Source organism: Dermacentor silvarum, chromosome 11 (assembly GCF_013339745.2).
Source record: "Dermacentor silvarum isolate Dsil-2018 chromosome 11, BIME_Dsil_1.4, whole genome shotgun sequence".
Classification (NCBI taxonomy): Eukaryota; Metazoa; Arthropoda; class Arachnida; order Ixodida; family Ixodidae; genus Dermacentor; species Dermacentor silvarum.
In genome coordinates, this window is record NC_051164.1 from 108,639,816 (window position 1) to 108,666,633 (window position 26,818).

Sequence of the window (26,818 nt, forward strand, 5' to 3'; positions counted from 1 at the left end):
ATTCAACCTCTAGCTGACGTCGATCAAACGTTGTCGCTCCAGCGCAGCCCTCACAATAAGTCATGTGGCTTCTGCACTACATTCTCACACCCAACTCTCCCAAGAAGACATTTGTCTTTCATCGACTTCAACTGGACATTGAATCGCCTTCCAGCTTCTTGATTATTATATAGAACGTTCTTGCAGTAAGGAATTTGTTAATAGCAAAAGCCGCGGACATTTTAAATGCGCACATTACAACTTGGGCACGAAAATAATGAAGGAGACACAATGATCGTTGACAATATGATCGAGCTATCACAAATAGAACTGCAACTCCAAGTGACATAATCGTATCGAGAGCGGTGACATAGTGCAATCGCAGTAGTGGAACACAGTTTGCTTTTAAACAAACAAACAAAGTACAACTTAAACCGTTTGTTTTCTTTGTACACTAAGGTTATTTCCAGGCAGTCTTCCAACTTTTCACTATAGCTTCCCGCAGAATGCCTCGGATCTATGCAGAACGCCCGCATATGCTAAGATTTAACATAAATCCGTTTAGCTGTGTAATTTACGGTATACTGAATGAATGGAAAAATCGCTTAGCACCGTGCACTTTAAGGGGATAGCAGTGTGTCGCGAATGAAGCCAGGCAGATATTCAGTGTAGGGTTGCAAGATTGAATAGCGCCCGACATCAAGGTCTCAAAATGTTCATGCGAACTACGAAGTGCTGCTAGCGCGAACGCGTCGATGAATTGTAGCCTGCAGCGTATGCGATAAACGATAGCGGAAAGGAAGACCGCTTTGGAAGAAAAACAAAGGCTGGCGAGACTCATGTTGCTCCGGTTAACTCTGCTCGGTCGCCTAGGGAACGGTCGCGCATGCGCAATGCAGGTGTGAAAGCACCAGAACGCTGTCGGTAAAGCTGTCGGGGCCTGGCTGCGGATGACGTGTGGCTGCAATCGCGGTAGGTGGCACTGAAATTTTTGTACTAATAAGCTGGGAATTCTGTTGCGAGCATGGTTACTCTATTACGGTCATCACAAGAGTAATTATACGTTGGTGGAAAGGGAGGACACAACCTAATTTTGTTTAGAAAAGCTGAAAAATGCTCTAGCTTGCTTTCGTTTGATCTTGCTAAAACTAATGATAGCCTTGACATCAGACACACACGTACTCTTTTCTAGCCGACGCCATTGTCTCGTTAGGGCGCAATGATAGCACGCGTGTATTCTTCGGTAGTTGCAAGACTTCAATGCGACACTTGCCTTCCTGCCTAAGAAGTTTGGATGTAAACCGTGTAAACCACCTTATATTAGGAAACTGATCTAATTGAGTCTATTTTGTTAGTGCCTACAGTGGTTTAGGTCGACACGTACACTCACAATTTACGGCGTCATCATATTTGATGCTTGCTTTGGGGCTAGTTGGAATAGCATAATTACTCGTAGAATGCAGCGCCGTCGTATGTTACGTCACATTTAACCCGCGGATACGCTTCAAGCGCATTTCTTCTGTGGACAGTGCTGGACATTTCAGGCTCGAACGCTTTGAGTATAGCGCTAGCTTAATTCGTCTTCCTTCCAAAGAATTCAATTTTCGCCGCTATAGGTGGGGCTTTAGTGTTAGAATTAATCCTGATGGCGGCTGTACTTATGGCGATTTGACATGAGGCACAGCCGTGAACGGTCCCGAGAGCTGGAACTGTACGCTAAATTTTGGCTCGCCGTTCGTGATGACATGCCTTCGCGTCACGTAGGCACCATGACACGGTGTTTATTACGCGATTCCTTCAACTTCATTGCCACGTAGCGTCATGCATAAGTGCGCAAAGCAAAACGCGGTTGGCTTTGAACTTAGAGAAACGGACATTTCGAGATGTTCCTATCAGCCACACGGTATACTATATGCTATCCGGGGTGTTTATCTGCGGCGAGTTAATGAGATTCGTGGGGCAGGAAGATTCATATAGGGATGGATTACCAGCAAAGCTGTTTAGGCTGCATATACATTGGCTGCATGTATTGTGAACTCATACATTTTTTTATACGGCACCACACTACCTGCATACTACCACACTCCCATGCATCTGTCCCAACCGCTGCTGCAGCGGCGCCGGCACCTCCGACGCGCGTGACGTTATAATCGTAGATGTGCAGGCCACGTGCACAGGCGCCGTCGCCACACTCTTTCCCCTCTCATTATTCGTTAAACAGAATTTGAAACAAATAAAGCGCATGAAGGCCAACTTGCTACACTAAGTGAACTTTTCTTATCTATATATAGATACCCCCCCCCCCCCCCCCCCCCCCCCCCCCCGCGGGAACGCATGCGAGGGATGCCTGCGGGAGCTAGAGGTAAGCAGCTTCACTGTAAAACAAGGCGCGAAGATGGGGTCCACTCGAATACATTGTTCTGTTTTGCTGAGCATTATTTCACGCAAATTTCTTAGCATTCTCGTAGCTATGAGAATCGTCATGCACAGTACATTGTTTCACACTATACCAGTTATCGATCGCTTCTACCGAAGTGCCGCTCTTATCAAATTATTCGCTCAGCCACAACACGATTGCTGCATACGAACTTTGTGAACGTTGTCGGCAATTCGATAGCAATACATGCTTGTCATAGAGAAAGGAATTCAGCAAGAGCGGACACTCCCATAGAGCCCAGCGGCCGAATTGACGGCAACGCGCAAAGCGGTCGGCATCAATCACTACCGTTTTCGGTTTTGGGCGCGCGCATTTTGAACGCTAGTTAGCACGCCGGACGCGCTTTTTTTTTTTTTTTTTGTCCGACCGCGCACGGTCTTCGTGCGGAATCGGTTTATTTGGTAAAAATGATTGCGAACGATCTTGTCAAGTCCCATGGAATCTGTGGCACGTGCAATTTCACAAAGTAGACGCAAGACTCCTTGTGAAATATATAAAAGCTCTCTATAAAAGCTCGTTCCGTGCTTTTTGTGCGTTCATCCAACGTTGTGACCCCAGGTAAGCAGTAGTTCCCGTATGAAGCTCCACCGGACGGCATCAGCTGAAAAAAAAAAAGTAAATTACAAGCATGTTACATTTACAAGCATGTAACAGCATGTTACAAGCATGTGTCATTTGGTATTTAGATATAGGAATACTGCGTGTAGAGGCGAAACGTGCGAAAGCGGTGAATGTGCGGCATTGCAAACAAAAGCAATTGGTTTTTACATACATAGCGTAGAAAATACCCGACTCATCCCAAACAATACCATAAAATATGAAAACATCTGATTTCGAAGCACTCCCCCATTTCCGGGCAATATTTCCTGCACTTTAGCTGCACAAATACACGGGCGACTTCGCGTTTCCAAAACTTGGCCTCGGGCGACGCGACGGTACGGTACATACACAGAGACTGGACGCAACAGAGGCTCCCAGCCGGACCATGCTAGACGTTCGCAGAATGCCTTCTACCCGCACTCAAGACAAATGCGTGGGTGCAAAGCCTGTTTTCAGTCCTTTAGAAGACGGAATTTTTGAATTACACGTTTCTGATATGTTCCTCGGCGTTATCTTTCGCGCGTTAGGCCAGCGCCAGCAACACACTCCCATGTTATGACTCTTGGCAATCGCCCATCGCGTTTTCGACGGGCGTGAGTACCGAAAGAAGGTATATATTGTTGCGGGGCCACAAAAAACGTCACAAACTTGTCCCTCTAAGATTCATTACACGCCAAACTAACTTTGTCACCACGGCCGAGCTGCCCATCGCTAACTGCGTCACAGCGCGCTGCGCGGCCAATGTGCCTCAACAGAACCGAAATAAGTTACAATAATCCCCTAGGAAGCGTCGGAACCACGTCCCAGCACGATTCATTAACTCAAATTAACTGCGCCAGGACGGCCGAGCTGTTTTTCGCTCACTGCGTCTTAAGTCTCGGTCCCGTGCCGTACGCCTAATTGCGTCATAGACTGAAACAAAATTTCTCACCTTGCCGTAGTCCAATAGTGCAGTGGTGTCTTGTCCCAGTGCAGAAGGAACGCCGCCCTCGCTCGCTTCGGGGGAGTGCCGCCTGGCGGATGACGCATGCATCAGGCGCGTCATTGGCCTGTCGCTAGGTAAGGCAGAAAAATAAGTCGCAAAGTTTAAGTTCATTTATACGCAAAACATTTTAGTTTTCGCGGCAAAGAATTTAAAAAATAAATCAATGTCTGTTAACTTAATTTCACTTTCTTTTTTTTTTATGCTCGCGGCAGCTAACGTTCGGCATCAATACTATAGCGTGACGTATGATGACGTGTTTCCTGTTGCCAGTTTTTGCCGAGCGTCCCCTCTTGTTGAATTTCTTTCTCTATGCTTGTCTTATAAGATTTCAAACGTTTCCAGGCCGCCCGGCCCGGCGGAGGATCGGCAGCTCGCTGCAACGGCTCCCCGCTAGGGTGGCGCTGCCATCGCAAGCCCGCGTTGTCGCGCTGGCTTCGAGCGTATATATGCGTGGAGGAGGCTGCATCCCTCTCCCTTTCTTGCTCTTCTTGATAACAAACCGAGGAATGAGATAGTACGGCAGGTGCTCTCACTGTTCGCGCTTCTAATTCTACTGCTGTGCAGCGCGTGGCGTAGGAGGCGGCAATGTTCTGGAAAATGACGCGCCATGCTTGCGCCCATGCTTAGTTAGACACCGTACACGTGTCCGTAGTTTTCGGCTTCCTGGAGACCAATATCGCGCAACGCCAACCGCGAATACAACAAGAGAGAGGAAGGTAGCCACAGCGCACCAACTATTTCTCTCCCCTCCGATGACGAATCTATCTGTGCGTGACACGGCCAGCGGACAAAGTAAATAAAATCGAGGTGACATGCAGTTTCAAGACCATCGCGCATGGCCTCAACACATTATTTAGACATATATATGACGGCGCTCTCATACGTAAAACTCTCATACGTGAAACTCTCATACGTAAGGCGTTTATTTTCTGAACAAGCACATATGAGTCCTCCGTTTCGTGAGCACAGACGGACGAGCGGCAGCACCGAAAACGTAGCATTGATAGATCGAACGTACTGCATAGGAGTGCACGGAACAATTTTGAAAAGCGTACCCTAACACGTGCTAGCTGCTCCAGCCTACGATCCCCTTCATAAGCGTTGCATTTGAGGAGCCTGTAAACCTAAAGTCCCTATATAAGAAAAGTACCGCCATCCTTTGATAAACGCCGCTTCTCTCTCTCCTGTATCTCCGATTGGACGATGATAGCGCGTGCTTTTCCACTTCTTTATATTTTCTTTTTTTTTCCGCCTCAGAGCCATGTTCAAAGTCCTCTGCGCAGCCGCAGTCGCCGGCGGCGGCGCGCGCCCGGCCTGAAAGCTTCAACGTGGACTTTCTAGGTGCGCCACCGTCGACTTGGCTTTCGCAAGCAAAAACAAAGAAAAAAAAAGCAAGCGCTTTAAAAGAGGAGGCGGCGGAGGAAAGAGTAGATGGCGGTACTTTTCTTATATAGGGACTTTATGTAAACCCACTCTGTAGCACGCGGCTCAGGACAGCGCGCTAGCAACATCGCAGCGAAGTCTTCCGCAGCACAAGCAGACATTTCAGGCTCCGACCACGTTCGTATACAGCGAATTTCCTTGCGCAGACGGCTGAGAGAGCCACAGCCAGGAAGCTGAAAACTGCGGACAAGTGTGTCTAACTAAGCGTGGCCGCAAGCATGGCGCGTCACTTTCCAGAACACTGCCGCCCCCTACGCCACCCGCTGCACAGCAGTAGAATTTAGGGTGCCTCGATGTCCTCCTCGCATTGGCGGGTGAGGAGGGCATCGAGGCACCCTAGTAGAATTCGAAGCACGAACAGTGAGGGCACCTGCCACACTGTCTCATTCCTCGGTTTGTTATCAAGCAGAGCAAGAAAGGGAGAGTGATGCAGCCTCATCCACGCATACGCTTGAAGCCAGCGCGCCAAGGTGGGCTTGCGATGGCAGCGCCACGCTAGCGGTGAGCCGTGGCGGCGAGCTGCCGCTCCTCGGCCGGGCGGGGCGGCCTGGGAACTTTTGACCACCCCTGTGCCATCACGACGCAATGAAACGTGGCCAGCGCAACGCGTGGCTTTTGGCACACCCTGCGCCGTATACTCACGCCCTTCGGCAAATATTCGTCGACAAACGTCTGGCACAGAATTTCACGCAAGAAGTGCTTCTCGGGACTACGTGCTGCGCGAGGACGCTGAATAAAGCACCACGTGTTTAAGAACTATTAGGAAGATAAATCATGACTATTTCGTATGCAGAAATAAGCTTTGCGAATTTTTGTGCTTCAGAAAATTGGAGGACGCTGAAGCTTCGCCTTTAATAGTGAAACGCGATAGCGTTATCGGGACCCGTTCGCATCGCATTGTTCTTTGAGTCGGTTTTACTGCAACACAGAACGCGGGAAAGCCAGCTTAAAAGACCAAGCTTACACCGATCCCCGTAAAGTCGGCTTCACTTTTAACTAGAAATGCATTGCTGGGAAGACGTTTTTTTTTTCAGGGGCAATATTTATTTTATTTATTCAAAATACCCCTAAAGGCCCTCCAGTAGAGGGTATTACATAGGGGGGGGGGGGGGGGGGGGGCGATAGCTGATCATACTGTCATAACACTCTATGACAAAAAAGCGACAAAATAAGCAGACACAACTTTGTGTAAAAAAAAATAAAATAAAAAAATGAAAGTTCGGATAAAACGGAAGTAGCACAAAATTAGCATACATTTGAACACTTGATACACCTGGAATTCCGAATACATAAGAGGCATTAACAAGAGAGTAACTGCAAAAGAATATCGGATGGACAGCGAAGGCACCAGAAAAAGAAAAACAAAAGTACAGTTTTACATTACGCAAACACGTCACATTCGGATATGCGTACGCAGCTTTTGTTGAAATTTATCGGGGTGAACTTCAGTAGCAATGTCTGATGATAGGTTATTCCAGTCAAGAATTGTTCTGGGTATAAATGATAGCGCGTAAAGAGCTGAGTGACACATTGGGCGTTTGACTTTGAAAGGGTGATCTCGGCGAGGAAAAATGACGGAGGGTGATAGAAAGAAGTCATCATGTAAATGCTCGTGATAATAAAGTTTATGAAAGAGAGACAGCCGAAATATAAGTCGTCTTATGTTGATATGTGAAGGCCCTAGGACTTTGAAGATTTTATTAATTGTTTGCTATTGCCCGGACGCGCGCGCGTCCAAAAGGCATTTGGCAGGCCAAGTCACAATTTGACCTGCCGAGGATGCGAGCGCCATCTGGATAGCATTTTCGCAAGTAGCATACCCGAGCGCGCCGCTGTTGTTATGGTAGAAACAAGGAGGTCGTTTTTTTTTTTTTTTTTTCAGCCTCTTTGGGTAGAAATGCCGGCAAAAGGGGTTTGTGTTTGAATTTCATCGTAACAGAATTATGTTTTCTCGTATACATTCAAATAACAGTCCAACGCCACCATGTCTCTAGGTTGTAGTTCACTAACATCTTGCACCACGCGGAGGGCCTGTGCGGTCGGGGTGGTTTGGAATGATATCTCCTGCGCTAACACCTTGCACCAGGTGGAGGGCCTGCGCGGTCGGGGTGCACGGCCAACGGCGTTGGCACGGTTCGGGATGATTTTCTCCGCCACGGATGCCGACATCCAGGCCAACACCGACGCCGACGCCGGACTTTCTGCGACACAGGGCCCTTAACGCTATCGCGTTAAAATAACACGTAATGCAGTGTTATCATAGAGTCAAGAAAAAAAATCATCTAAACTGCACAGAAAAATGTTTTGGGATTTTATATATTGTTGCTGAATCCTGGCAGTTCAGAGGGCCGCGTCAGTAGGGAGCCTACATGCAAGCGCCGTGCATGTAGGCTCCCTAGCCGTCACGTTTGACCTGATGGTCCCCGAGTGGGCCTACCCAGGTGACGTCGAGTCACTCACTCACTCACTCACTCGCTCGCTCGCTCGCTCTTTCTCTCTCTCTCTCTCTCACTCGCTCGCTCGCTCTCTCTCTCTCTCTCTCACTCGCTCGCTCGCTCGCTCACTCACTCACTCACTCACTCACTCACTCGCTCGCTCGCTCACTCACTCACTCACTCACTCACTCTTAGACTGAGGTGTACGTTAAAGAACCCTATGCGACCCGCCGTGGTGGCGTAGTGGATTTGGCGTTGCGATGCTAAGCCCGAGGACGCGGGATCGAATTCGGCCGTGGCGGCCGCATTTCAACTGGGGCGAAACGCGAAAACGCACGGGTACCGTGCATTGAGTGCGCGTTGAAGAACCCTATGCGGTTAAAATTATTCCGGAGTGGCCCACTACGGCGTACTACATAATCAAATCTTGGTTTTGCACGTAATGCCTCAGAATTTAACTTTTCATTTCGTTGTTATCCTAGAAATTATTCACTCAAGATTTTAACACTGCAACAGTGTCTGCCCTGGGGGACGCATCTTGCGAGAGAAATCGATCCAGAAAGGGTTAAGCCAGAGAGCAGTGTATGCATTTCATGTCCCGTACTGACCGAAATTTATCTGTTCAGGCATTGCAGGCCGTCGGGTACTTAGACGCAGTAGTCTTGCTTGTCTTCGTTAAACGCAGTAGTTTTGGCCGTTGGAATCCTTACTTCGTTTGCACATGGGTTTCTCGATCATTGATAAAGTTTGTTTCCCGATATGAAAGTCTGCTATTGGGGGCGAGGACATACCGTAGCGCCGCCCGTCGTCAGCTCCTGGATGACGTGTAAAGTTGGATCTACTTAGTCTTAAAATGTTTCAGCATCCCCGAGTGCTTCGTTTTACATCGAAGGTGTTTATGGCTAGGCTTCGGTGCATTTTTCGTATGCGTGTGCAAATATGTGGGCCGATCCCAGTCATAATGCAGAAAGGGTCCAAGCGCAATGGAACGTGTAGACTCCGGGTGGTAGGCTCCGGGACCTGTAACGCGCCCTTGAACAACTCTTGTCACCCTTGGGACCCAAAGAGGTCCCAGGAGCAAGGGTAACAACGATCGGATCTTAACCCAAAAGGCCGACCCACGTCGGCCATGTCTTAAAGCCCCTGAAAAATTCAGGGGCTTTACCATGTCTACGTTCGCACCGCCCTCTCTTTGTCGGCGTTCCAACTGCTTCCGTGCCTAGTTTCCTGCCGCGCTCCCGGGGCGGCGGCACCGCCGCGCATGTATATAAGGCAAGGTGCCATTCTTCATTTTGAATTTCACTTCTTATCTCTCGTCGTAATGGGGAGGCGCTTGTAGTGCGCACTCCCGGCGACAACTGCATTCTCGTCACTGTTGCTGCCGTCACTATATGTAGGCGCGTTGCTCCTCGGGAGTCCGGACTATACGCAGCCTCCCCATTCTGTGTCACCTCTGTGTGGTGTGCTATACAGCTTCGCTGGTCATACGCCTTCACAGAGTGGAATGGCTCATGATTTTTTCGTCGTACTGTCATCGAATTTCGGTTGGTTGTAGTAGTTTTACACAACAACGCTTGTTTTGCGGACTCTGTTTCTTTCGCCATGATTCCGTTTGGACGGAAGCGGCGGCTAAGCAGAAGCAAAGCGCATCGTCCTCCGTATAGTACCTAGGCAAAGGCAGGTTTTGAGCAGGAAAATTCGCTAGATTTCTCCCTGGACACTTTTTGGGTCACGAGAAAGAAGCTCTCAGAGCCCGGGAGTGCCTTTGGCCTTGGTCGCCATTAAGGGCCCCAAGCTGAAACGGCGCCTCCGTCTATAAAGTGGTCGTAGGAATAAAGCGGACTCTTGACACAAATTTTCAGGAGGTCATCTTAACGGATATCCCTGCTTCGCGAATTATCGAATTGACACTCATGTGAGTCAACAATGACACTCATCCAGACGAAGCAATGACTGGCGGCGTTGAGGGCAAAGGTTTCACCTACTTGCGAACTGTGGTGTTGTGCCTAACGAGCGCTGCCCGAACCGCCGAATGACTAAAACTGCTCTCTAGGCATTTTTTTTTTTTTTGAGTGCGGAGTAATGCGGACGATGCAGCTATTAGTGTACCGCATGTTTCAGGGCCGTGCAGGTTCTGGCATTGGACGCCTTAGAGGTTTGTGCGCACGTCTTGTGATGGCAGCCACGATGTTTTTTTCTGTGGCGCCGCCACTGCACATCGGAAGCCCGATGCCGCGGTACCCGATGAGGTGCAATGCATCACGCCTTGCCGCAGCTACGAGGGCTCCTCTACAATTACCTGTCCCAGCATACAAGGCGAAGACCAGTTTCTTCGCCGATGGTCGACGCGCTTCACCTTAGTGAGCAAAACTGGTAGGCTATAAATTACATTTTCTTTTACCGTTCTAGCCTGGCGTCTACAGCATCGTCAAATCCCAGTATTTTTTCTTCCTTTTCCTTCTACGTTTGCGCGCTTATTTGGTGATACAATGCCGCTTTACTCCTATAATAATATGTATCAAGTTAGAATTGACTGGCCTGCAATCATAGCACAGAAACTTTCCACTACATCGAGGTTTTGTCGGCGTTGGTAAAGTGCTAGTGCCTTGAACGGGAAGCGGTGTTGCGGAACAGAACGCATGCATCTCACAGTTCTCCATATTTGAAATAGTGGTTTACGGGGGTCAAGCGACTCACAATAGATCGCGGGATCGAATCCCGGCGGCGGCTGCCGCATTTCGATGGAGGCGAAATGCAATAACGCCCGTGTGCTTGCGTTGTAGTGCACGTTAAAAGAACTCCAGGTGATCAAAATTAATCTGGAGCCCTCCACTACGGCGTGCCTGATAATCAGAACTGGCTTTGGCACGTAAAACCCCAGAAAGAAGAATTTTGTCCATCGCTCGGATTCCAGCTTATCTATGTGACGTATCTTCTTTTGAGAGCGCCGGGCTGTCCTTAGATCGTGAATGGACTTAGTGCGTCGGTATTTTCGTTCGGCGCGACGACGAATCGTACGAAGTCGCTGAGTTATGGGCTTCCCCAAATGGCGTGATGGGTGTTAAAGTCCCCAGCGATAATCCAAGGACCAGGATATGCCTTTATTATGTCTTCTAGTACCTTGATGTCAAACGCGAGCGAAGTCATTTTTGGTGAATAAGGTATCGGCACCATTTATAGCTGTTACATTTGTTACATTTACTGCATTTGAGGAAACGTAGTTCCTGCATTTTGTCTAGCTTTTCTTTTCATATGAGCTTGGCGTGTTTTACAGCGAAGTTCGTGCGGCTATAGAAACGTTCGAAAACGATGTATGCGTGTTTTCACGATGTCCTCAAAGGAATACATCATTAACCAAGTTAATATTTTTAGGACATGGGGCCATGTTAGGGCCATATTGAAAAATCCGTATGCCGCATAAACTCCCATATCCAATAATCCGAATGAAACATATAGGATCCCATACAAAATGCCGTTTTTCCTGTATGTCATATGATGTTATTGGATATCCGTGTGTATGTAGTGCAGGCTAGCAAACCGGAAACTCCCCTCGGTTAACCAACCTGCATTTCCTCTCTCTCTCTCTCTCTCTCTGGATATAGGAGTTATTGGAGTTATTAATAAGGAGGGCTTAATAATAAGGAGGGCTTCCGCGGCACCCCTCCTCCTCCCGGCTGCGCACCCTCTTCCTCAACCTTCTGACCTCATCAGTGACGTCATGGAGACATTGTTTTGTTTGCTAATTATTTCCAGTAGGATATCCGGCAACCGCCAGTGGTGGAGCCGGCGCTGCCGCCGCGTATCGGCATGGGACCGAGCATCCCAAGGGAGGTATAGGGAGTTTCCGGCCCCTGGTTAAACAGCTTTAGTTCAAGCCATTAAGCCACGCATTTACGGCCGGATCTTCGCTAGCGAATATCCGGCCGCAAACGCGATGTGCAAGGCGCCCCTATAGTGGCAAAACTAGGTATGAAAGGGACGGCCGCATTGATTTGCACTATATCCGATATCGGCCAATCGTGCAAGACAGCACGGGGTAAATGGGGGGAAGAGGCAAAGAAAACTTAGCTTGAAAGAAAAAAAGAAAACTATTCTTACGCCATGACTTACAGAACACAGCTAACATCCAGTCATGCATAGTTTAAGTGCCTTCAGCAAAGGGGTCGTGTGTAGCAATACTATAGTTCCGGTAACAATAGTAAGTATTCTGAAATAAAATGGAGTCAGAGTAAGTTGAGGGTTCAATTTACCCGATGCTCAATGTCGGTATTCGTTTCTTTTCCTCGCCACTGCAAGACAGAAATGGCAAGAACAAGTGGCCTACACAAAGCGTGCACCGTGATTGAAGCAGAGCGTGGCGAATGAAGTCAGCAGATATTCAATTCAGAATTGCAAGTTTGAATGACGTCAGACATCACGGGTTTCAAAATCTGCTTCATGCGAACTATGAATTGCTGATAGTATGAAAGTGTCGATGAATTGTATACAGTGGGGCGTTGATGATAGAGGATAACGATATCAGAAACGAAGACCACGCTGCAACAAAAACAAACGACCACGATACGTATACTATGCAGGTTAACCGGCTAGGTCGCTTAGGAAACGACTGCGCATGCACAATGCCGTGTGAGAGTGGCAGAACGCTGTCGGAGCCTGGCTGCGGCCGACGTGGCTGCAAGTGCGGTAAGTGGCACTGATGTTAGTTTTGTACTAATAAGCTGAAAAGTGTGTTCGCGAGCATGGTCCCTGCATTTATGCTTTAACAAGAGCTGGTGCACGTTGGTGGAAAGAAAGAAGGTAATTTAATTGCGCTTATAAATGTCGAAAAACACTTTCGCTGCTGATCTTGGTAAAACTCGTGATTTCCTTACCATCAAGCACATACAGACACTTTTCTAGCGGACGGCACTGCCTCGTTAGCGTGCGATAACAGCTCACATGTAAGTCGCAGGATTGGAATGCGACACTTGTCTTTCTGCTAGAACGAGGTCACGCGTGCGATTTTTGCCGCATTCCGATGTAGGCGAAATGAAAAAAAAAAAAAAAAAAAAAAAAAACGGCAGGTGCGATTTAGCGGTAAATGCGAGAGAAATGCATTGGCATTACATCGCACATCTTCCAGGTTCTGGATCCATGCTCTATGTATATAGATACGTCTGCTACGGGACCGGCTCTCCCCCCCCCCCCCCCCACACACACACACACGCACGCACACGCACACGCACACACGCGCACACACACAGTGGCGTAGTCAGAAATTTTGTTCGGGCGGGCTCAAGCTGCAGCGTGGTCTCCTCCTTATAGAAGTTGTCGAGGGATCAAATACATGAATAATAATTGCATTGTCATTGCCAATGCCAGTGTATGTAATGTATATTAGATGCTGCGAACCAATTCTTGCACGCTAAGCACTGTCAAGACAAGTAAAATATGTATTTGTTTTTCATAAATAAATATATTCGTATGTCCCAACAATTGTGGCAGAAATAACTGATATTAATGCTTCCACGTTTTTTTGTCTATTTTCTAAGTAAATACCATGCGAACTTTAGCACTATATCAGTTCGAAACCACCAAAGCAGTGCATGCAGCTGATATGAAAAACGTGAAGGTAATGAAATGAACACGTTGAGGACAAATATTTTGATGATTTTTTTTTTTTCATTCAAGAACCTTGTTTACGTTTTTGTACATATGCAACGGCCAGGGAAAAAAAGTTGCAGTGGCTTAGCTCGGCTATGCCAGGATATACGTAGCGTTAGCAAAGGTTCAACTGATTATTCTTAGCTTATTCTTAAGATTATTCTTAAGATAAGATTATTCTTATGAGTCGAGCTTCTCCGTTCTTCTGCGCTGTTGAGCAGCATTTGCGCTCTCCTTCTCCATGGCTATACCACACTGGCAAACGCCAGTCAGAAGCGCAGCGGCTCCAGCGCAGTGTCAGACGGCGACTGCACAGCGAGCGCGCGCCGGCGCCAGTGCGTCTACCACGGCTACGACGTCACTCCTCTGGAATGCGCAGACCGGCGGCGGTGAGTCGCGTGCGGCGGCGGCGGAGTGCGCGAGAGGTGCCGGCGCCGGTGGCTCCGGTGCGCAAGCCGTGTGACATCACTGATCCTTGCGCATGCGCAGCACGGCTCTTGATGTGCCGCGCGAAACGGGCTTGGCTAGGCCAGTGTAGCTAACGCTACAAAACCTCAATGACGCTGTTCTTCGTTCCAATGTATTGCCCAGGAGCAGCTGTCACCTGTCGTGTATTGTGAGTAATTGCACCGAAATTATAGTCGCAAGAGAGTACATATAAAAAGCAGGAATTCTGCAAAATATACATTAGAAATGGGAAGATACAATGAAATATACAAATGCGAAGATACAGCTTGATTAAGGGCAAAAAAGTGTCGCTGGAAACAGAGTTCACTGCTTGTATACACAAAACCTATATAAGCAAATATATTTAAATATACGTATAAGACTCCAATAAATCAACTTATCTAAGCAAACGTCACTGTATATAATGCGTCAAACATGGCAAACAAACATGTCGCGCAGTCACAGATAGTAAACTTTACACATAGAAAGACAGAGGATCCATCCAAGAACAAAACCGTGATCGTGGAAATCGTGATATGTACTTGGGATATGATGCGGTTGCGACAGCACCACATGGGTAGAATAATAGAGGAAAATGCAGAAATCAATACGAAAATTTGTACTTTAACTGCCTGCACAGCGGCAACAATTATTCTGCACCCAAAATTAAAGAAGGGTATTGCTTCGGTTCAAAAAAAAAAAAAAAATAGAAAAGTAAAGACAGGTAGCTCAAAAGGAAATTCAGTATTCCGATAGGTGCTCGCAAGTGCGCAAATCGCAGCCGCCACGATCGTTGCGTGTGAACGGCCATGCGAAAATCGTATTTGCGGAAATCGCAGTACAAGATCGCCAACTTGTGAAACGTACATCACTCGTACTTGCGTCCATGTTGTCTGCCCGGGGAAGGCATATGGGTAAACCAAGGAGGTTTGGGGTAAACATACGCCGCTGTATTTGAGTAGCAACAACTTAATTTGGGCGAGACGGTCCACCTTGTAAAGGAGGTGCCGTTCATGATAGCAACGTGTGCTGACGTAACAGCTCCATATTTTTTACTTTCCCTGGCTCTCTTCCGCGATTTAGTTCTTCTAAACGCATACGCAAGCCTCTCATTGGATGAGAGACGGGTAGAGGGGGACGGAATGTGGAAAGGGTGTTCCAGAACAGCGCACATGTCCAGAATCGGCTTATGTATAGCTACCCGTACTACCCCCAACGTTTCGGTTACTGGCTTTGTTGTCTACGAAATTACGCAAGAACACGACAAACGGTACCTCAACTGTGACATTTGCTGTCGCTTTACGTTATCAGACTACAAGCTGGAGGTTCCTAGTGCGGTGTTCATTGACCAGCCTTAAGCAGGCTCCTTCCTCAACGCACATTTCCCCCGGCTCTCTGACACAAGCGCATTTTTGTCCTTCTGCTCAGAACCGCCAACCCTACTTTTATCCGCGCCTTTGTTATTGTGCGGCAGCCGTTTTCGTTCGGAGGCGCAGAAATCTAAACAGTGTGAAAATCCTACAACGAATTAACTAATTAATTACGCGAGTGTGAACAAGGAAAAGTAAATTTTTTGATGTATGCCGTCGCTCCGTTCTTTGTGATTAAGGAGGTAGGTGTTGCCGATCTATTTGTTTACGAAATTAGGCGAAATTTCAATTCGCACGCTGATTATTTTATTGATTGATTTTAACGAGTGAAAGCAATACCTAGGCCGTGAGAGACGCTGTAGAGGGGGAACAGGCTTAACTTTGATTATTTTGGTTTCGTTAACTAGCACCTATATATCTGATTAAACGACCATTCTTTGCGTTCCTCCTCCAGTTGGAATGCCAGCCAGGGCCGGGAATCGAAACCGCGACGTCCCGTTCAGCAGCACTTGATCACTGAGTTTGTTGAATGGCTCTACAAAAGTTAGTCGTAATAACCGTGGGGTTTGATGGCACGAACCTTCGCAGTAACTTATGACGAGGGACAGATAATTTGGCCCCGAATAATTTCAACCAACAAGTTAAGCACCGCAGAAAGGGCGATGGAACGAAAAATGTTACGCCTAACGTTACGAGACAGGAAGAGAGCGGTGTGGATCAGAGAGAAAGCGGGGATAGCCGATATTCTAGCTGACATTAAGACAAGAACTCGATGTGTAATTTGTTTAAATGTACAAAAAAAAAAAGAAAAAGAAAAGCTCTCCGCGTGGCCACGCCGTCACTATATAGTATTATTTTAGGACAAGTTTGATGATGTCTTTTACCATGAAGTATTAGCGGAACCGTCATTGTTTCCTTTAACTCGCTCAGCAATTTGGCCATTAAATTAAAAAAAATCACCAATTAGGTTTTTAGCATATTAACTTATGGCCCGTGTTGCAATTTACAAATTCTAGCCGTGGAATTAGCAAGGCGGATGCACTAGGAACTAATTCTCAGGATGGCACCAGTTTCGAGATATTAATTCCCGAACATTGCGGAGAAATGCATTGGCGTTCCAGTTACTTTTGCGCTTACCCGCCGTGGTTGTTTAGTGGCTATGGTGTTGGACTGCTAAGCATGAGGTCGCGGGATCAAATCACGGCCACGGCGGCTGCATTTCTATGGGGTGAAATGCTAGAACACCCGTATACTTAGATTTAGGTGCACGTTAAAGACCCCCAGGTGGTCTAAATTATTCCAGAGTCCTCCACTACAACGTGCCTCATAATCAGATCGTTGTTTTGGCACGTAAAATTCCATAATTTCTTCTTTTCATACTTTTGTGCGTTGATGCATAAGACGTTGAGGAAGTGACTGGCACACCAATGTATTTCTCCGCAAAGTTAGAGAATTAATATCTCGACACTGGTGTCAGCCTGAGATTTAGTTGAAAGTGGATCCGCACTCCACGGCTAGAATTTCTAAATTGCAACATGGACCATAAGTTAATTAGCTAAAAACTTATTTGGTTAATTTTGTTAATGATTCGATAATGCATTTCAATTTTTTGTGCAAGTAATGACCGCCTCTTCGAGTAGACGAGCTCATGAATTAGAATTGTACTATCTGCCACAGGCCACCTTTAAAAATTTTGCAAACTGTTCGCTGAAACACCTTGTATATAGAATTCACTCGGTAACCGAAATGATGCCAAGCCGGATTCACTCAAAATCAGAATAAATAGAAGTCTAGAAGTCATGCGCAGCAGCGCTTATACTCGGATTTAAAGTACTAAAAAAATAAAAAAAGAGTGCAGTTTGGCCGGGAAGGCGAAGCAGTATATTAGTGACAGCGAAGTAGAAGCCAATTACAGGAATGAAGATTCTTACTGTGTAAATCTGTGTAAGGATCGCACCCGTGTAAGGGCCGCACCCATAACTTGACAGCCAATATTAAAAAAAGAAAAAGACATCCAACCGAGAAGCAATCGCGTTCCGTGCGCTGATTCTGATCGGGCTCAACAGCGAATTGTCGCGCGCAGCGTACTTTCGCGCGTCGCTACTGGATGTCGAGAGGAGGCGATCGCGGAGGTTTACGGCGGATTTCATACTCGTAGCGGGAAAAATGAGGTCAAATGGCCCGGTCCCATAAAAGGCTCGTCAAAATCGCGACAGAAAAGTGTGGCCCTTACACGAGTTATAGTGGCCATATAAGTTGTAGTAAACTTTCACCTAAATTAAAATAGTAAGCATAGTGGACATAGTAAGCACGGACCATGTAAACCTGTAAATACCTCACCTCGAGCACTCGCTTTCACAACGCAAGCATTGTGAAGAACGCCGGCAGCGGGAGGCAACCGGTTCGTACAGCCGCGCGATTCACCGTAACTCTGAAAATTAGATTCATCATCATTATCTGCCTATTTTTATGTCCACTACTGACGGCCTCTGAGTGATCTGCGATGACCTCTGTCTTGTAACTCTGCAACACTAGGGGCGCAGAAAGACAGCCCGGCAAGGAAGACAGCGCGCATGAAGTTAGCAGCCATCCCTGATCGCCCTTTATCATTGCACCCACCAATGATTACCAACAATTAGATATGGCACGCGGGCCCCATAAGCGTCAGCCGCGCAAAGTCATTCACAGCTACGGCAGGGCTAGAGGAGAAGACGCGTGCTCTCCTTCCCATTCGCGTTTGATTACGTGACCTACAATTAACCCGAATGTTGAGCGCGTGGGAAATAATGCCATCAAGCCGCCAACCTTTTCAGCTCACTGTTACGTGCTTTTTCCCGCACCCACAGGGTATGGGCCGCACATGCATATGTCTTGGATTTAATGCGGAACATCGCGGCGACGACAACCGCGACAATTTGCCTGAAGTGTCGATTTAATTGCTTTCGCCATAAAGCCAGAAATAGAAAATTGTTAACAGAGGGTATATATATATGGGTAGGTTTTGGAAAGCTGGTCGGGCCCCAGCAGCTCCCCCCCATGAAAAATGAAAACTTTCCGCCTATGGTGCAGCGGGTCTTGAAAAACGTGCCGTGGCTTCCAGGGTGCCTGCGACGTTTTTCCGGGACCGAAGATGCACCTCCGCCGCACGTGCTGTCCAACGGCAGTGTGGTTCAGCTCAGTGCGCCAGGGTTATGTGGCATCACATTACATTATACCTGTAGTCTATTGTTCTGCAGATTTATATCACCACATTATATTCATGGTAGCGATTTGTTCAGTCACGTAATATTCGTGCAAACAGAGGAATTCATCAGCATCTGGTTATTTATCAAAACTGAGCTTCACAGAGAGCTTCAATGTGCCATGGAGTGAAGATTCCAGTGTTCTTTTACCAGTTGTTTGATGAAAATTCCCATCACCTCCACACACTGCAAAGCAGCTTTGGCATTTTATTTGATAAGCACAAACATCATGCATGTTGTACTGCTTCATTTGGCGTCACTAGACAATATCATAAGCAATTTCGAGGATGCTCATGCAGCTGAACTGCAGTAACATTCCCGCCATTTGTGCGTTTCTATTTATATTTGGTTAATGAAAAGCCGAACAAAGACACTGTTTCTATTCTATAGCCTCAAAGTTTAAAAGTGCAGACAAAAAATCTATTGTTTGTTTAGAATGACTTTCTTCTTTTTACTTTTTCTTGCAATGCATCCTTCTTTATGGCACTGCCATTCGGCTCGTTTAAGTGTGTAACCTTTTGAAACCAATTTAATTGCATGGGCAGCCACAGTGGTTATCCTGTATATCGTAATCGCTCTTATTTCATACAGACATTAAAGTTTTGTTATGTTCTTCTGGTGCTGGTGCACTGAAAAAGCTTGCTGGCGGAAACTTTCTAATTGCTGCTTTCGCAAGGAGGCAGCTTTAGTAACTAACACAGTGCACAAAAATTTTGCCTCCTCTTTACATGCAAGTCATCCTATTACTAATTACTAACTTTCTTATCACACATGCCTCGTTTTGTAAGTCTGCATCGCCTTGCCATTCTGATGTTCTTTTGAACTTGTCTTTCAGGTTGTCCAGCAGTCTTGGAACTCACAGGACAAAAATTCTACAGTTACCCCAAAGTTCACCATACCAAGTAAGGAGCCAGATGGCTTCTGTTGAATGTTAGATGATCGTACAGAAAATGCTTGAAAGAAAAATGCCATTATTCATGAAACAGGTTTTTTTATCTTGCATGTCGAAGTATCATGTACAAGGAGGATCAATATCAAATGAATTGGAAAGCCATGAATTGCCTTTTTTGCATTAAAATGTAAGATAAAGTAAGGGAGAGCTATAGATATATATTACCAAGTTTTTCGAATACTTGACATCACAGTTATGTTGACATCTGCTATCACGCGCTCTGCCACCTTGAATGCACTTTACACCCATACTGCACTCATGCTTACCATCACATGACCTTGCCTGCGTGTGCTGCCAGCTTACTTTAATTGTGTTGATATTGCTCCGTGACCTGTTCGGTAACGCCTCCAGTCGAAAAATCACTGCGAAGCAACAGCTGTCAACTCGCGCCCAGACGTCCACGGAATCATATTTGTCTTACATACAGGATGTGCTGGCGCTGTGCCGTAAAGCTGACAGTAACAAGTCAGAGTCTGACAAGGTTGGCCACGTCCTGAAAGGGATAGCGGACGACGCATTCAATCTGCTCATGTGCAGAAATTGTGCTACCGTCGATGCCATGATCGAGGAGTGTCAGTGCTTCGAGCAGGCTAAGAGCCGCCGTATTGAACGACCATTCGCCCGGCTTCCCAACACCGCTGCAACGTCTTCGTGTGAAGACCGGCCGCCATCTAACCTTTCACCGCCGTCGGCCGAATTGACGAGGATTGTCCGTCGTGAAATCGAGGCAATGGCTCTCGCTAGCCTCTTTACCAACTCTAACGCCGGCGACTCGAGCACACCAGCGGTTTCGCTAGTCCAAGCCATCGTGCGAAACGAACTCGCGAATATCGGGGTTCACGCTGCTTGCGCCGTTGTCAGCCCTACATCCGCTTCCGGGGCCCCGACATCGTTCCCTCGATATCCGCGGTTCGCTCCACGATCGCGAAACCCTGCTGATTGGCGAACTGAAGACGATCGGCCTATCTGCTTTCACTGCCGCCGTGTCGGGCACGTTGCTCGCTACTGTCACAACCGCTGGTCGTTCCCGCAACGTACTCCATCCTTTGGCCATGCTCGCCGCCTTGATCGCAGCCCTTTTGAGCCACTATCTGCAGCACACCCCTACAATCCTGACGCTGCCACGACATGGTCCAGCCGCTCGCCGTCACCTAGAGGTCACCAGTCGCGTTCGCAACCGTACCGCCGTCCGTTTTCCCGTTCCCCGCCACCTCGCCGCGCCCCGTCGCCGAGCAACCGTGGCTCTTTCACTCCGGAAAACTAAACGATGCAGCGCCCGGAGGTAACGCTGCATCTATGACTCTGCCCGAAAACCCTCTAGTTACTCTGCCGACTCGACGCTGTGTGTTGGACGTTGACGTTGATGGTGTGACGATTTCTGCACTTGTCGACACCGGGGCTTATATTTCCGTCATGAGCTCTGGTCTTCGCCGTCGCCTAAAGAAGGTGGTCACACCTGCTGTTTACCACGTTGTAAGAGTGGATACCATCATCGATACCATCGGTGCCGTTGAACATTCCAGGGTCTCGGGGTTGGACGACTACAATCGGTGTCCGCGGCGCAGAAGCCGATTCCGGTTGGTGTGCCATGGTGGTCGCACCGCAGCGCCGACCGCTTCACAGCTCCGTCGTCTGGCGAGAATACGCATCTTCGTGCTACTGTTCTCCAAGAACTCCACGATGCTCCGACCGCTGGCCATCTTGGCGTATCCCGCACATACGATCGCGTGCGGCGCCGGGTTTTCTGGCCTGGCCTGTACCGATCTGTTCGACGCTACGTTGCTGCGTGTGACCTTTGTCAGCGACGTAAACGGCCCTCAGGGTTGCCTGCAGGCCTTCTGCATCCAATTCACATACCCCAGGAGCCATTCTACCGCGTCGGTCTCGACCTCCTCAGCCCATTTCCTTCGTCTGCTTCAGGGAACAAGTGGATCGCAGTTGCGACCGACTACGCTACGCGTTTTGCCATCACGCGAGCTTTGCCGACTAGTTGCGCCACTGACGTCGCCGATTTCCTCCTTCATGACGTCATCCTTCGTCATGGTGCTCCTCGGCAACTGCTCACAGACCGAGGCCGCTCCTTCTTGTCGAAATTTGTCGATGACCTCCTTCGTTCCTGTTCTGTGGAGCACAAGCTCACTACTGCGTACCACCCGCAGACCAACGGGCTCACCGAAAGGCTGAACCGCACCTTAACCGATATGCTGTCGATGTACGTGTCTGACGATCATCGGGACTGGGACAGCGATTTGCAATACGTCACGTTCGCGTACAACTCCTCCTGTCACGACACCGCCGGTTTTTCGCCGTTTTACCTCCTGTATGGCCACCAGTGGGCATTGCCTTTTGACACGCTCCTACCTGCTGTTCTACAACATACCACGGAGTATGCCCGCGATGCTGCCGTGCGAGCCCATCTGGCACGTCAGATAGCTCATGAGCGACTATCCGACTCACAATTATGCCAAAAGGACCGTTACGACCGCAGCCACCGGCACCTCTGCTTTTCTCCGGGATCTCTTGTGCTTCTCTGGACTCCTTCTCGTCGCGTCGGTCTCTCCGAAAAGCTTCTATCGCGTTACACCGGACCTTACAAGATTTTACGGCAACTTAGTGACGTGAACTATGAAATCACCCCACTGAACAGTTCCTCACCATTTACCCTGCCACCTCGTGACGCCGTGCACGTATCCCTACTGAAGCCGTACTTTTCCGTCGCCTCCTCGTGTAATTAGTCTGCGCCGAGACGGCGCTCAGCCCGCCGGGGCGGTTAGATGTTACGGGCCGCCTCCTTGCATTAAGGAAGAAGACGACGATCGCCGAAAAACGCTGCGCGTGTTCAGCCATCTTGGCCATCTCTGCCAACAATCCCTGTACATAAATACTGTACCTTTTTTGTCTATTTGACGCCCCGTCACAATACATCAAGTTACAACTGAGGAAAGCAGTAGAAAAGTGTGCGCATAGTTGCAGTATTTATGAAAATTATGCAGAGTCATTTCCGCTAAAGCATACTCCGTTTCAGAGCTACTTTTGGCTAGCACATTCTCATGACTGGATTGCCACCTTTTATCTTTTTCCAGGTCACCAATCTATGGACAGGGTCAGCAACAACCGCAGCCTAGCACTCGCTTCTCCCGGTGCTAACAACAGGATGCTGGAAGAAGGGCCGAACAACATCAACGCTCTTAGAAAAGTCTCTGGAGGCACGTTGCACCGCAGCTCGGCCAGCAGCAACATCAGCGTCATCAACAGCCCTGAACAGCAACCGCCCTCGCAGCACCACCCCAACAAGCTCCAGCGGACCCCAAGCCACTTGAAGAGTGGCCAAGCGGCCCAGAACGGACCCCATCACCGAACTTGGGCTCACAGCCGGAGGCCGAGACACTACTCGGATTCGTCGAGCGTCTACAGTGCGTTTGCGGACCACAACTATGAGTCCATCGACGGCGATGCCTCCTCGGTCGATCGCCTGTCCGACGTCCCGCCACCGCCCGCGCCTCCCCAATCCGAGGTGCTTCTATGGAGACCTGTCCGACATGAGCCAGTACTCCTCATCCAGCTACGGCTACGACCAGTGGGCCTTGCTCGTCACGCCACTGCCGGGAAAGTACCAGGCCACACCCCTGGCACACGTCATGCAGGCCTTTGCAAGGGACTACGCCACGTCTTCGCCAGAAATTCCGCGCTATGGTACGGAGCAGCAGGGGCACTATGGCTCAGGCCGACGCAAGCACGACATGGTTGGCTTCAATGGGCCTCCTTACTCACCCAAGATGCTGTACGAGGCTGCCCTGGCGCAGAGGCTAGAAGACGCCCCGACAAACTTCTCCTTGGACTCAGGCATGGTCGCCGACAGCGAGGATTGCTGGGGCACATCACGGACGCTGCCGGACTTGTTGCACGGCCCTGTGGAGAGCAACCCTGTGGTGGTGGTGGTGTTGGACGGTGAAAAAGTGGTGAGCAGGATTCGTCCGAATGCCATGATGACGACACCATCGGATCCGAGATTGCAACAGCAGCAGCAGCAGTCTCAGCACCAGCAGCGATACAACCTCAGCACGTACTGCTAACCGGAGTCGTGTGTGTGATTGGTACGTGCATGTGCTTGTGGGCAGTGCGCGTGTTCTTTTCTTCTTTGTTTTCCCCGCTTAGAAATTCTCGACGCATAGGACTTTTAAGAAGCAATCGTGTACTTAACTGAAATGGACTGGCACTTGCGAGGGACGGACTGTGTGTGTTCCTCAGTCCGTCTACCCGTCTACGAGAGAACTTTCTTTTCATGTCTCGGAGGAAAGCAGGTATAGAGGAGAGGCCGGTTCTTTGAATCCTAAGCATCTAGTCGTCGAACACAAGAGTGGAGGGGGAAGTGCTAGTCGCTGGCGGGAGCCGAATTGGTACAGCCATTCTTGCTTATCGCCCGTGATCGGAGGAAGAGCACGAACGTCTCTCGACTCCTTAATTTAAGAAAACAAAATGACGAGAGACTGAACGGTGCTTTTTGCTAAGAAGCCAGGTCTAATCGACGGCTTTGTACATCTTCTTTATTATTGCTGTAAGTACAATGTAGATCTAGACATTCGCGCCTGTATTTAAATGTCCTTGTTTCATGTATTTTTTTAAATTCCTCTTGGAGAACGTTGCAAGTGAACCCAGGAGAAGAACAGGCTGTTTTTTTTTTGTCAGTGTCTTGTAAATATGAAGTGTGAGAGCTATTTTCGCAGTTTTGTAGGTCACCCGCTGCTAAAGCAAAGTGTCACCAAATCACCGACAATGTTGTTCACAGTATAACGGAACAAACATTGGTTGCACAAACTCTATTTTCTTGCTGCCACTTCGTTCCTCGCGCTCGCCAAGCTTGTTATCCGTGACCAGTCAAATTTTACTCTAGCCGATTTTAAACAATATCTGCTTCAAAATCCATAATGTAAACAGAGAGAAAAAAAGGAAGACTCAAGCTTAGCATAGGCAGCATTCGTGTCATTTCTTTCTTGTCATCACAGTGTGCTGTCACCTTTGATGTCTTGAATAGCACTCCCATTGATACATTCCTATAACAATCTCAAATTTTAAGCACACTAGCGATTTACAGTAGCCTATGCCTTAGAATATCAATTAAAGTATATTTCCTGTGTGAGGCTGCAGAGATGTTTCAGCTTTTCTGTGATCCCAATCATTGCCTAAGTTATCCAGAGAAAAGACAATGTGTGTATCTGCGTTAAGGAGAGGTTTCGAGCAATTCAAGACTGCCGGAAGCTGCTATTAATTTAAGACGGCTCGAGCAAATAGTGGTCATTTACCGGCAGCTTAGAAGGTTGAGTGAAGTTGAAAGGTCTGTGGCCTTTCAAGCACTTGTTGTAAAGAAGTGTGCCAAATAAAAAAAAATGTTTGAAATGTTGCAAAGCTGTTTACAGTCGTTACTTCGTCAGGCTAACCAGGATACTCCCATCATCAAGGGCTGTGCATAGCCTCAGCTGCAGCAGGTAGCATGGTGGAGCGACTGCCCTAGAAAGGTGTTGTTGGTCCCGGGTTTGATCCCCTGGGACCTGGAGGAATTTTTATTCAACTGCGAAGCCTTCTTGCTGAGAAACCTGTATGGAATTCCTTTCTTTGTGCTACTTCACGTACACGAGTTTTTTTCTGTGTGACAAATGAATGAATGCAAGGCAATGTCTACGAGGCACCCTGGAGAAGCACCTGCATGCAGGATTTCGTATTTCAAAATTTTTCTGTTTTTGGGCCTTTTATTTATGTGTTTTCTTTGTTGCGCAGAAATTTCCAACAGCAGTCAGTACAAATCTCTGACTGCGTCAGGAGGCAGTGTAATAAAATTGCTTATCGATAAACAAATAGCTCTGGGTAGGGGCGCTCATAACCCATGACGTCGCCGTAAACTCCATGGAGGCATCACCACGAGAATTTATTCTTGTGACTTTCCTTACTTAGGAGCTTCGACTGACTTTAAGATAAAAGTTTGTGTTGTTTCTAACAATAGTGAAAAAATGTTCACTTTACCCCATGCCAGCACTCACACGTACTTGCAAGAGAAAAGAGGAAAAAGGAAGAACAAGAAAGTGAGTCGCCATAGTGCAGTCTGAATAGCACTTGTCTGGAGTGGTCGAGTCGCCGGCAGCGCCAGCGTCCGCAGTTGCTACTTTGAGGGAGCTGCAAGGTTGCACTTATGCTCGCCCTAGAGCACACGGACCTAGCATGCGGATTGACCATGTGTGGTCTCATTGTAGCGCTGGCCTGTGCTTTTTTTTTTTTTTTTTTGCCAAGCGACGGCCAAATTGACCGATTGCTGCAAGCTCTCTAGAATGGTAAGACAAATTAGGCGAGCCTCCATGACCTTCCAGAAAATGCCAAAACATGGAGAAAGGTAAGAAAAAGAAAAATCTACGGCGTCTATATACGGCGAATATTCATCACATTTTGTGGCTGTGCCTTGGTACGCGGAACATCAGGCACAAGATGCTCAAGGAGGCCAGGCCGCATGTTCCAGAGGATTTCAACTGTTGGGTGACGGACAACGGAAGGGTGCTTTCGCCTTGACGTCACTTAGTCGTGTCCCGCTTCACCATTTCATATGGCCGCTCCATTGTTAAAGATAGGCAAAACGGCTCACTTCAGTGAGCGGCTCGGAACGGCTCAGCTTGAGCACTGAAATGAACCAATTCATTTGAACGGCTCACCGGTTCACTTAAATCTGTAACCTGTCTTATGCAAAGCTAGTTATTTGGCTTTGAAAAAACGATATATGCATAAGTAGAATAACCGTGTTATAGGTATTTTCAGTGTTTGGAGAATATTTATCAATTACTTATTTTGAAAGCGCGAATGTTAAATTGTAATGAACCTTTATTTTCTGATATTGGGGATAAGATGTTTATGATACTGTAACAGACGGAATGCCGATCTATTTTTTCAGAAAAAAGTAACTTCATCGTCATTACAGGACCTTTTCTGTTTTTGTGGTATTTTAAAATCAACTTTGGTGAAAAAAAAAGAACATTTGTATGTTTTTAGCGCACGAACGACACTGGCGATCTGCCATCATGCGCCAGGACAAAAAAGAAAAAAAAAAGAATGAGCTCCTATTACAACAAAGCGGATCATTGGCATCGTTTTATTGACGTGCTAATGATAGATGCTCAGAAAATGCTCAATAGTGGATGACATGGACGAAATTTCCATGACTATACTGATTACAAATGTACAAACGAAGACCAGGACGTAGTAAACTGTACGTTCACCTGTTGTCTACAAAGACACGAAAGACTTCGTC

General features: G+C 47.8%; 1 protein-coding gene across 3 annotated transcripts; it reads left to right on the forward strand.

Annotated features, from left to right (window-relative positions):
- Positions 1-838: 838 nt before the first annotated feature.
- LOC119433465 (uncharacterized) lies at positions 839-24,928 on the forward strand. 3 transcript variants are annotated; one of them, XM_037700688.2, is made up of 4 exons: positions 839-951; positions 12,457-12,562; positions 19,417-19,483; positions 22,617-24,928. In XM_037700688.2, exon 4 carries the CDS (start codon positions 22,968-22,970, stop codon positions 23,604-23,606), a length of 639 nt encoding a protein of 212 aa, XP_037556616.1. In that variant the 5' UTR covers positions 839-951; positions 12,457-12,562; positions 19,417-19,483; positions 22,617-22,967; the 3' UTR covers positions 23,607-24,928. The 3 variants fall into 3 exon arrangements, with proteins under 3 accessions (XP_037556616.1, XP_037556615.1, XP_049514692.1); XM_037700687.2 differs by lacking the exon at positions 12,457-12,562 and having other exon boundaries at positions 872-951; XM_049658735.1 differs by lacking the exon at positions 12,457-12,562 and having other exon boundaries at positions 914-951; positions 19,429-19,483.
- Positions 24,929-26,818: the final 1,890 nt, after the last annotated feature.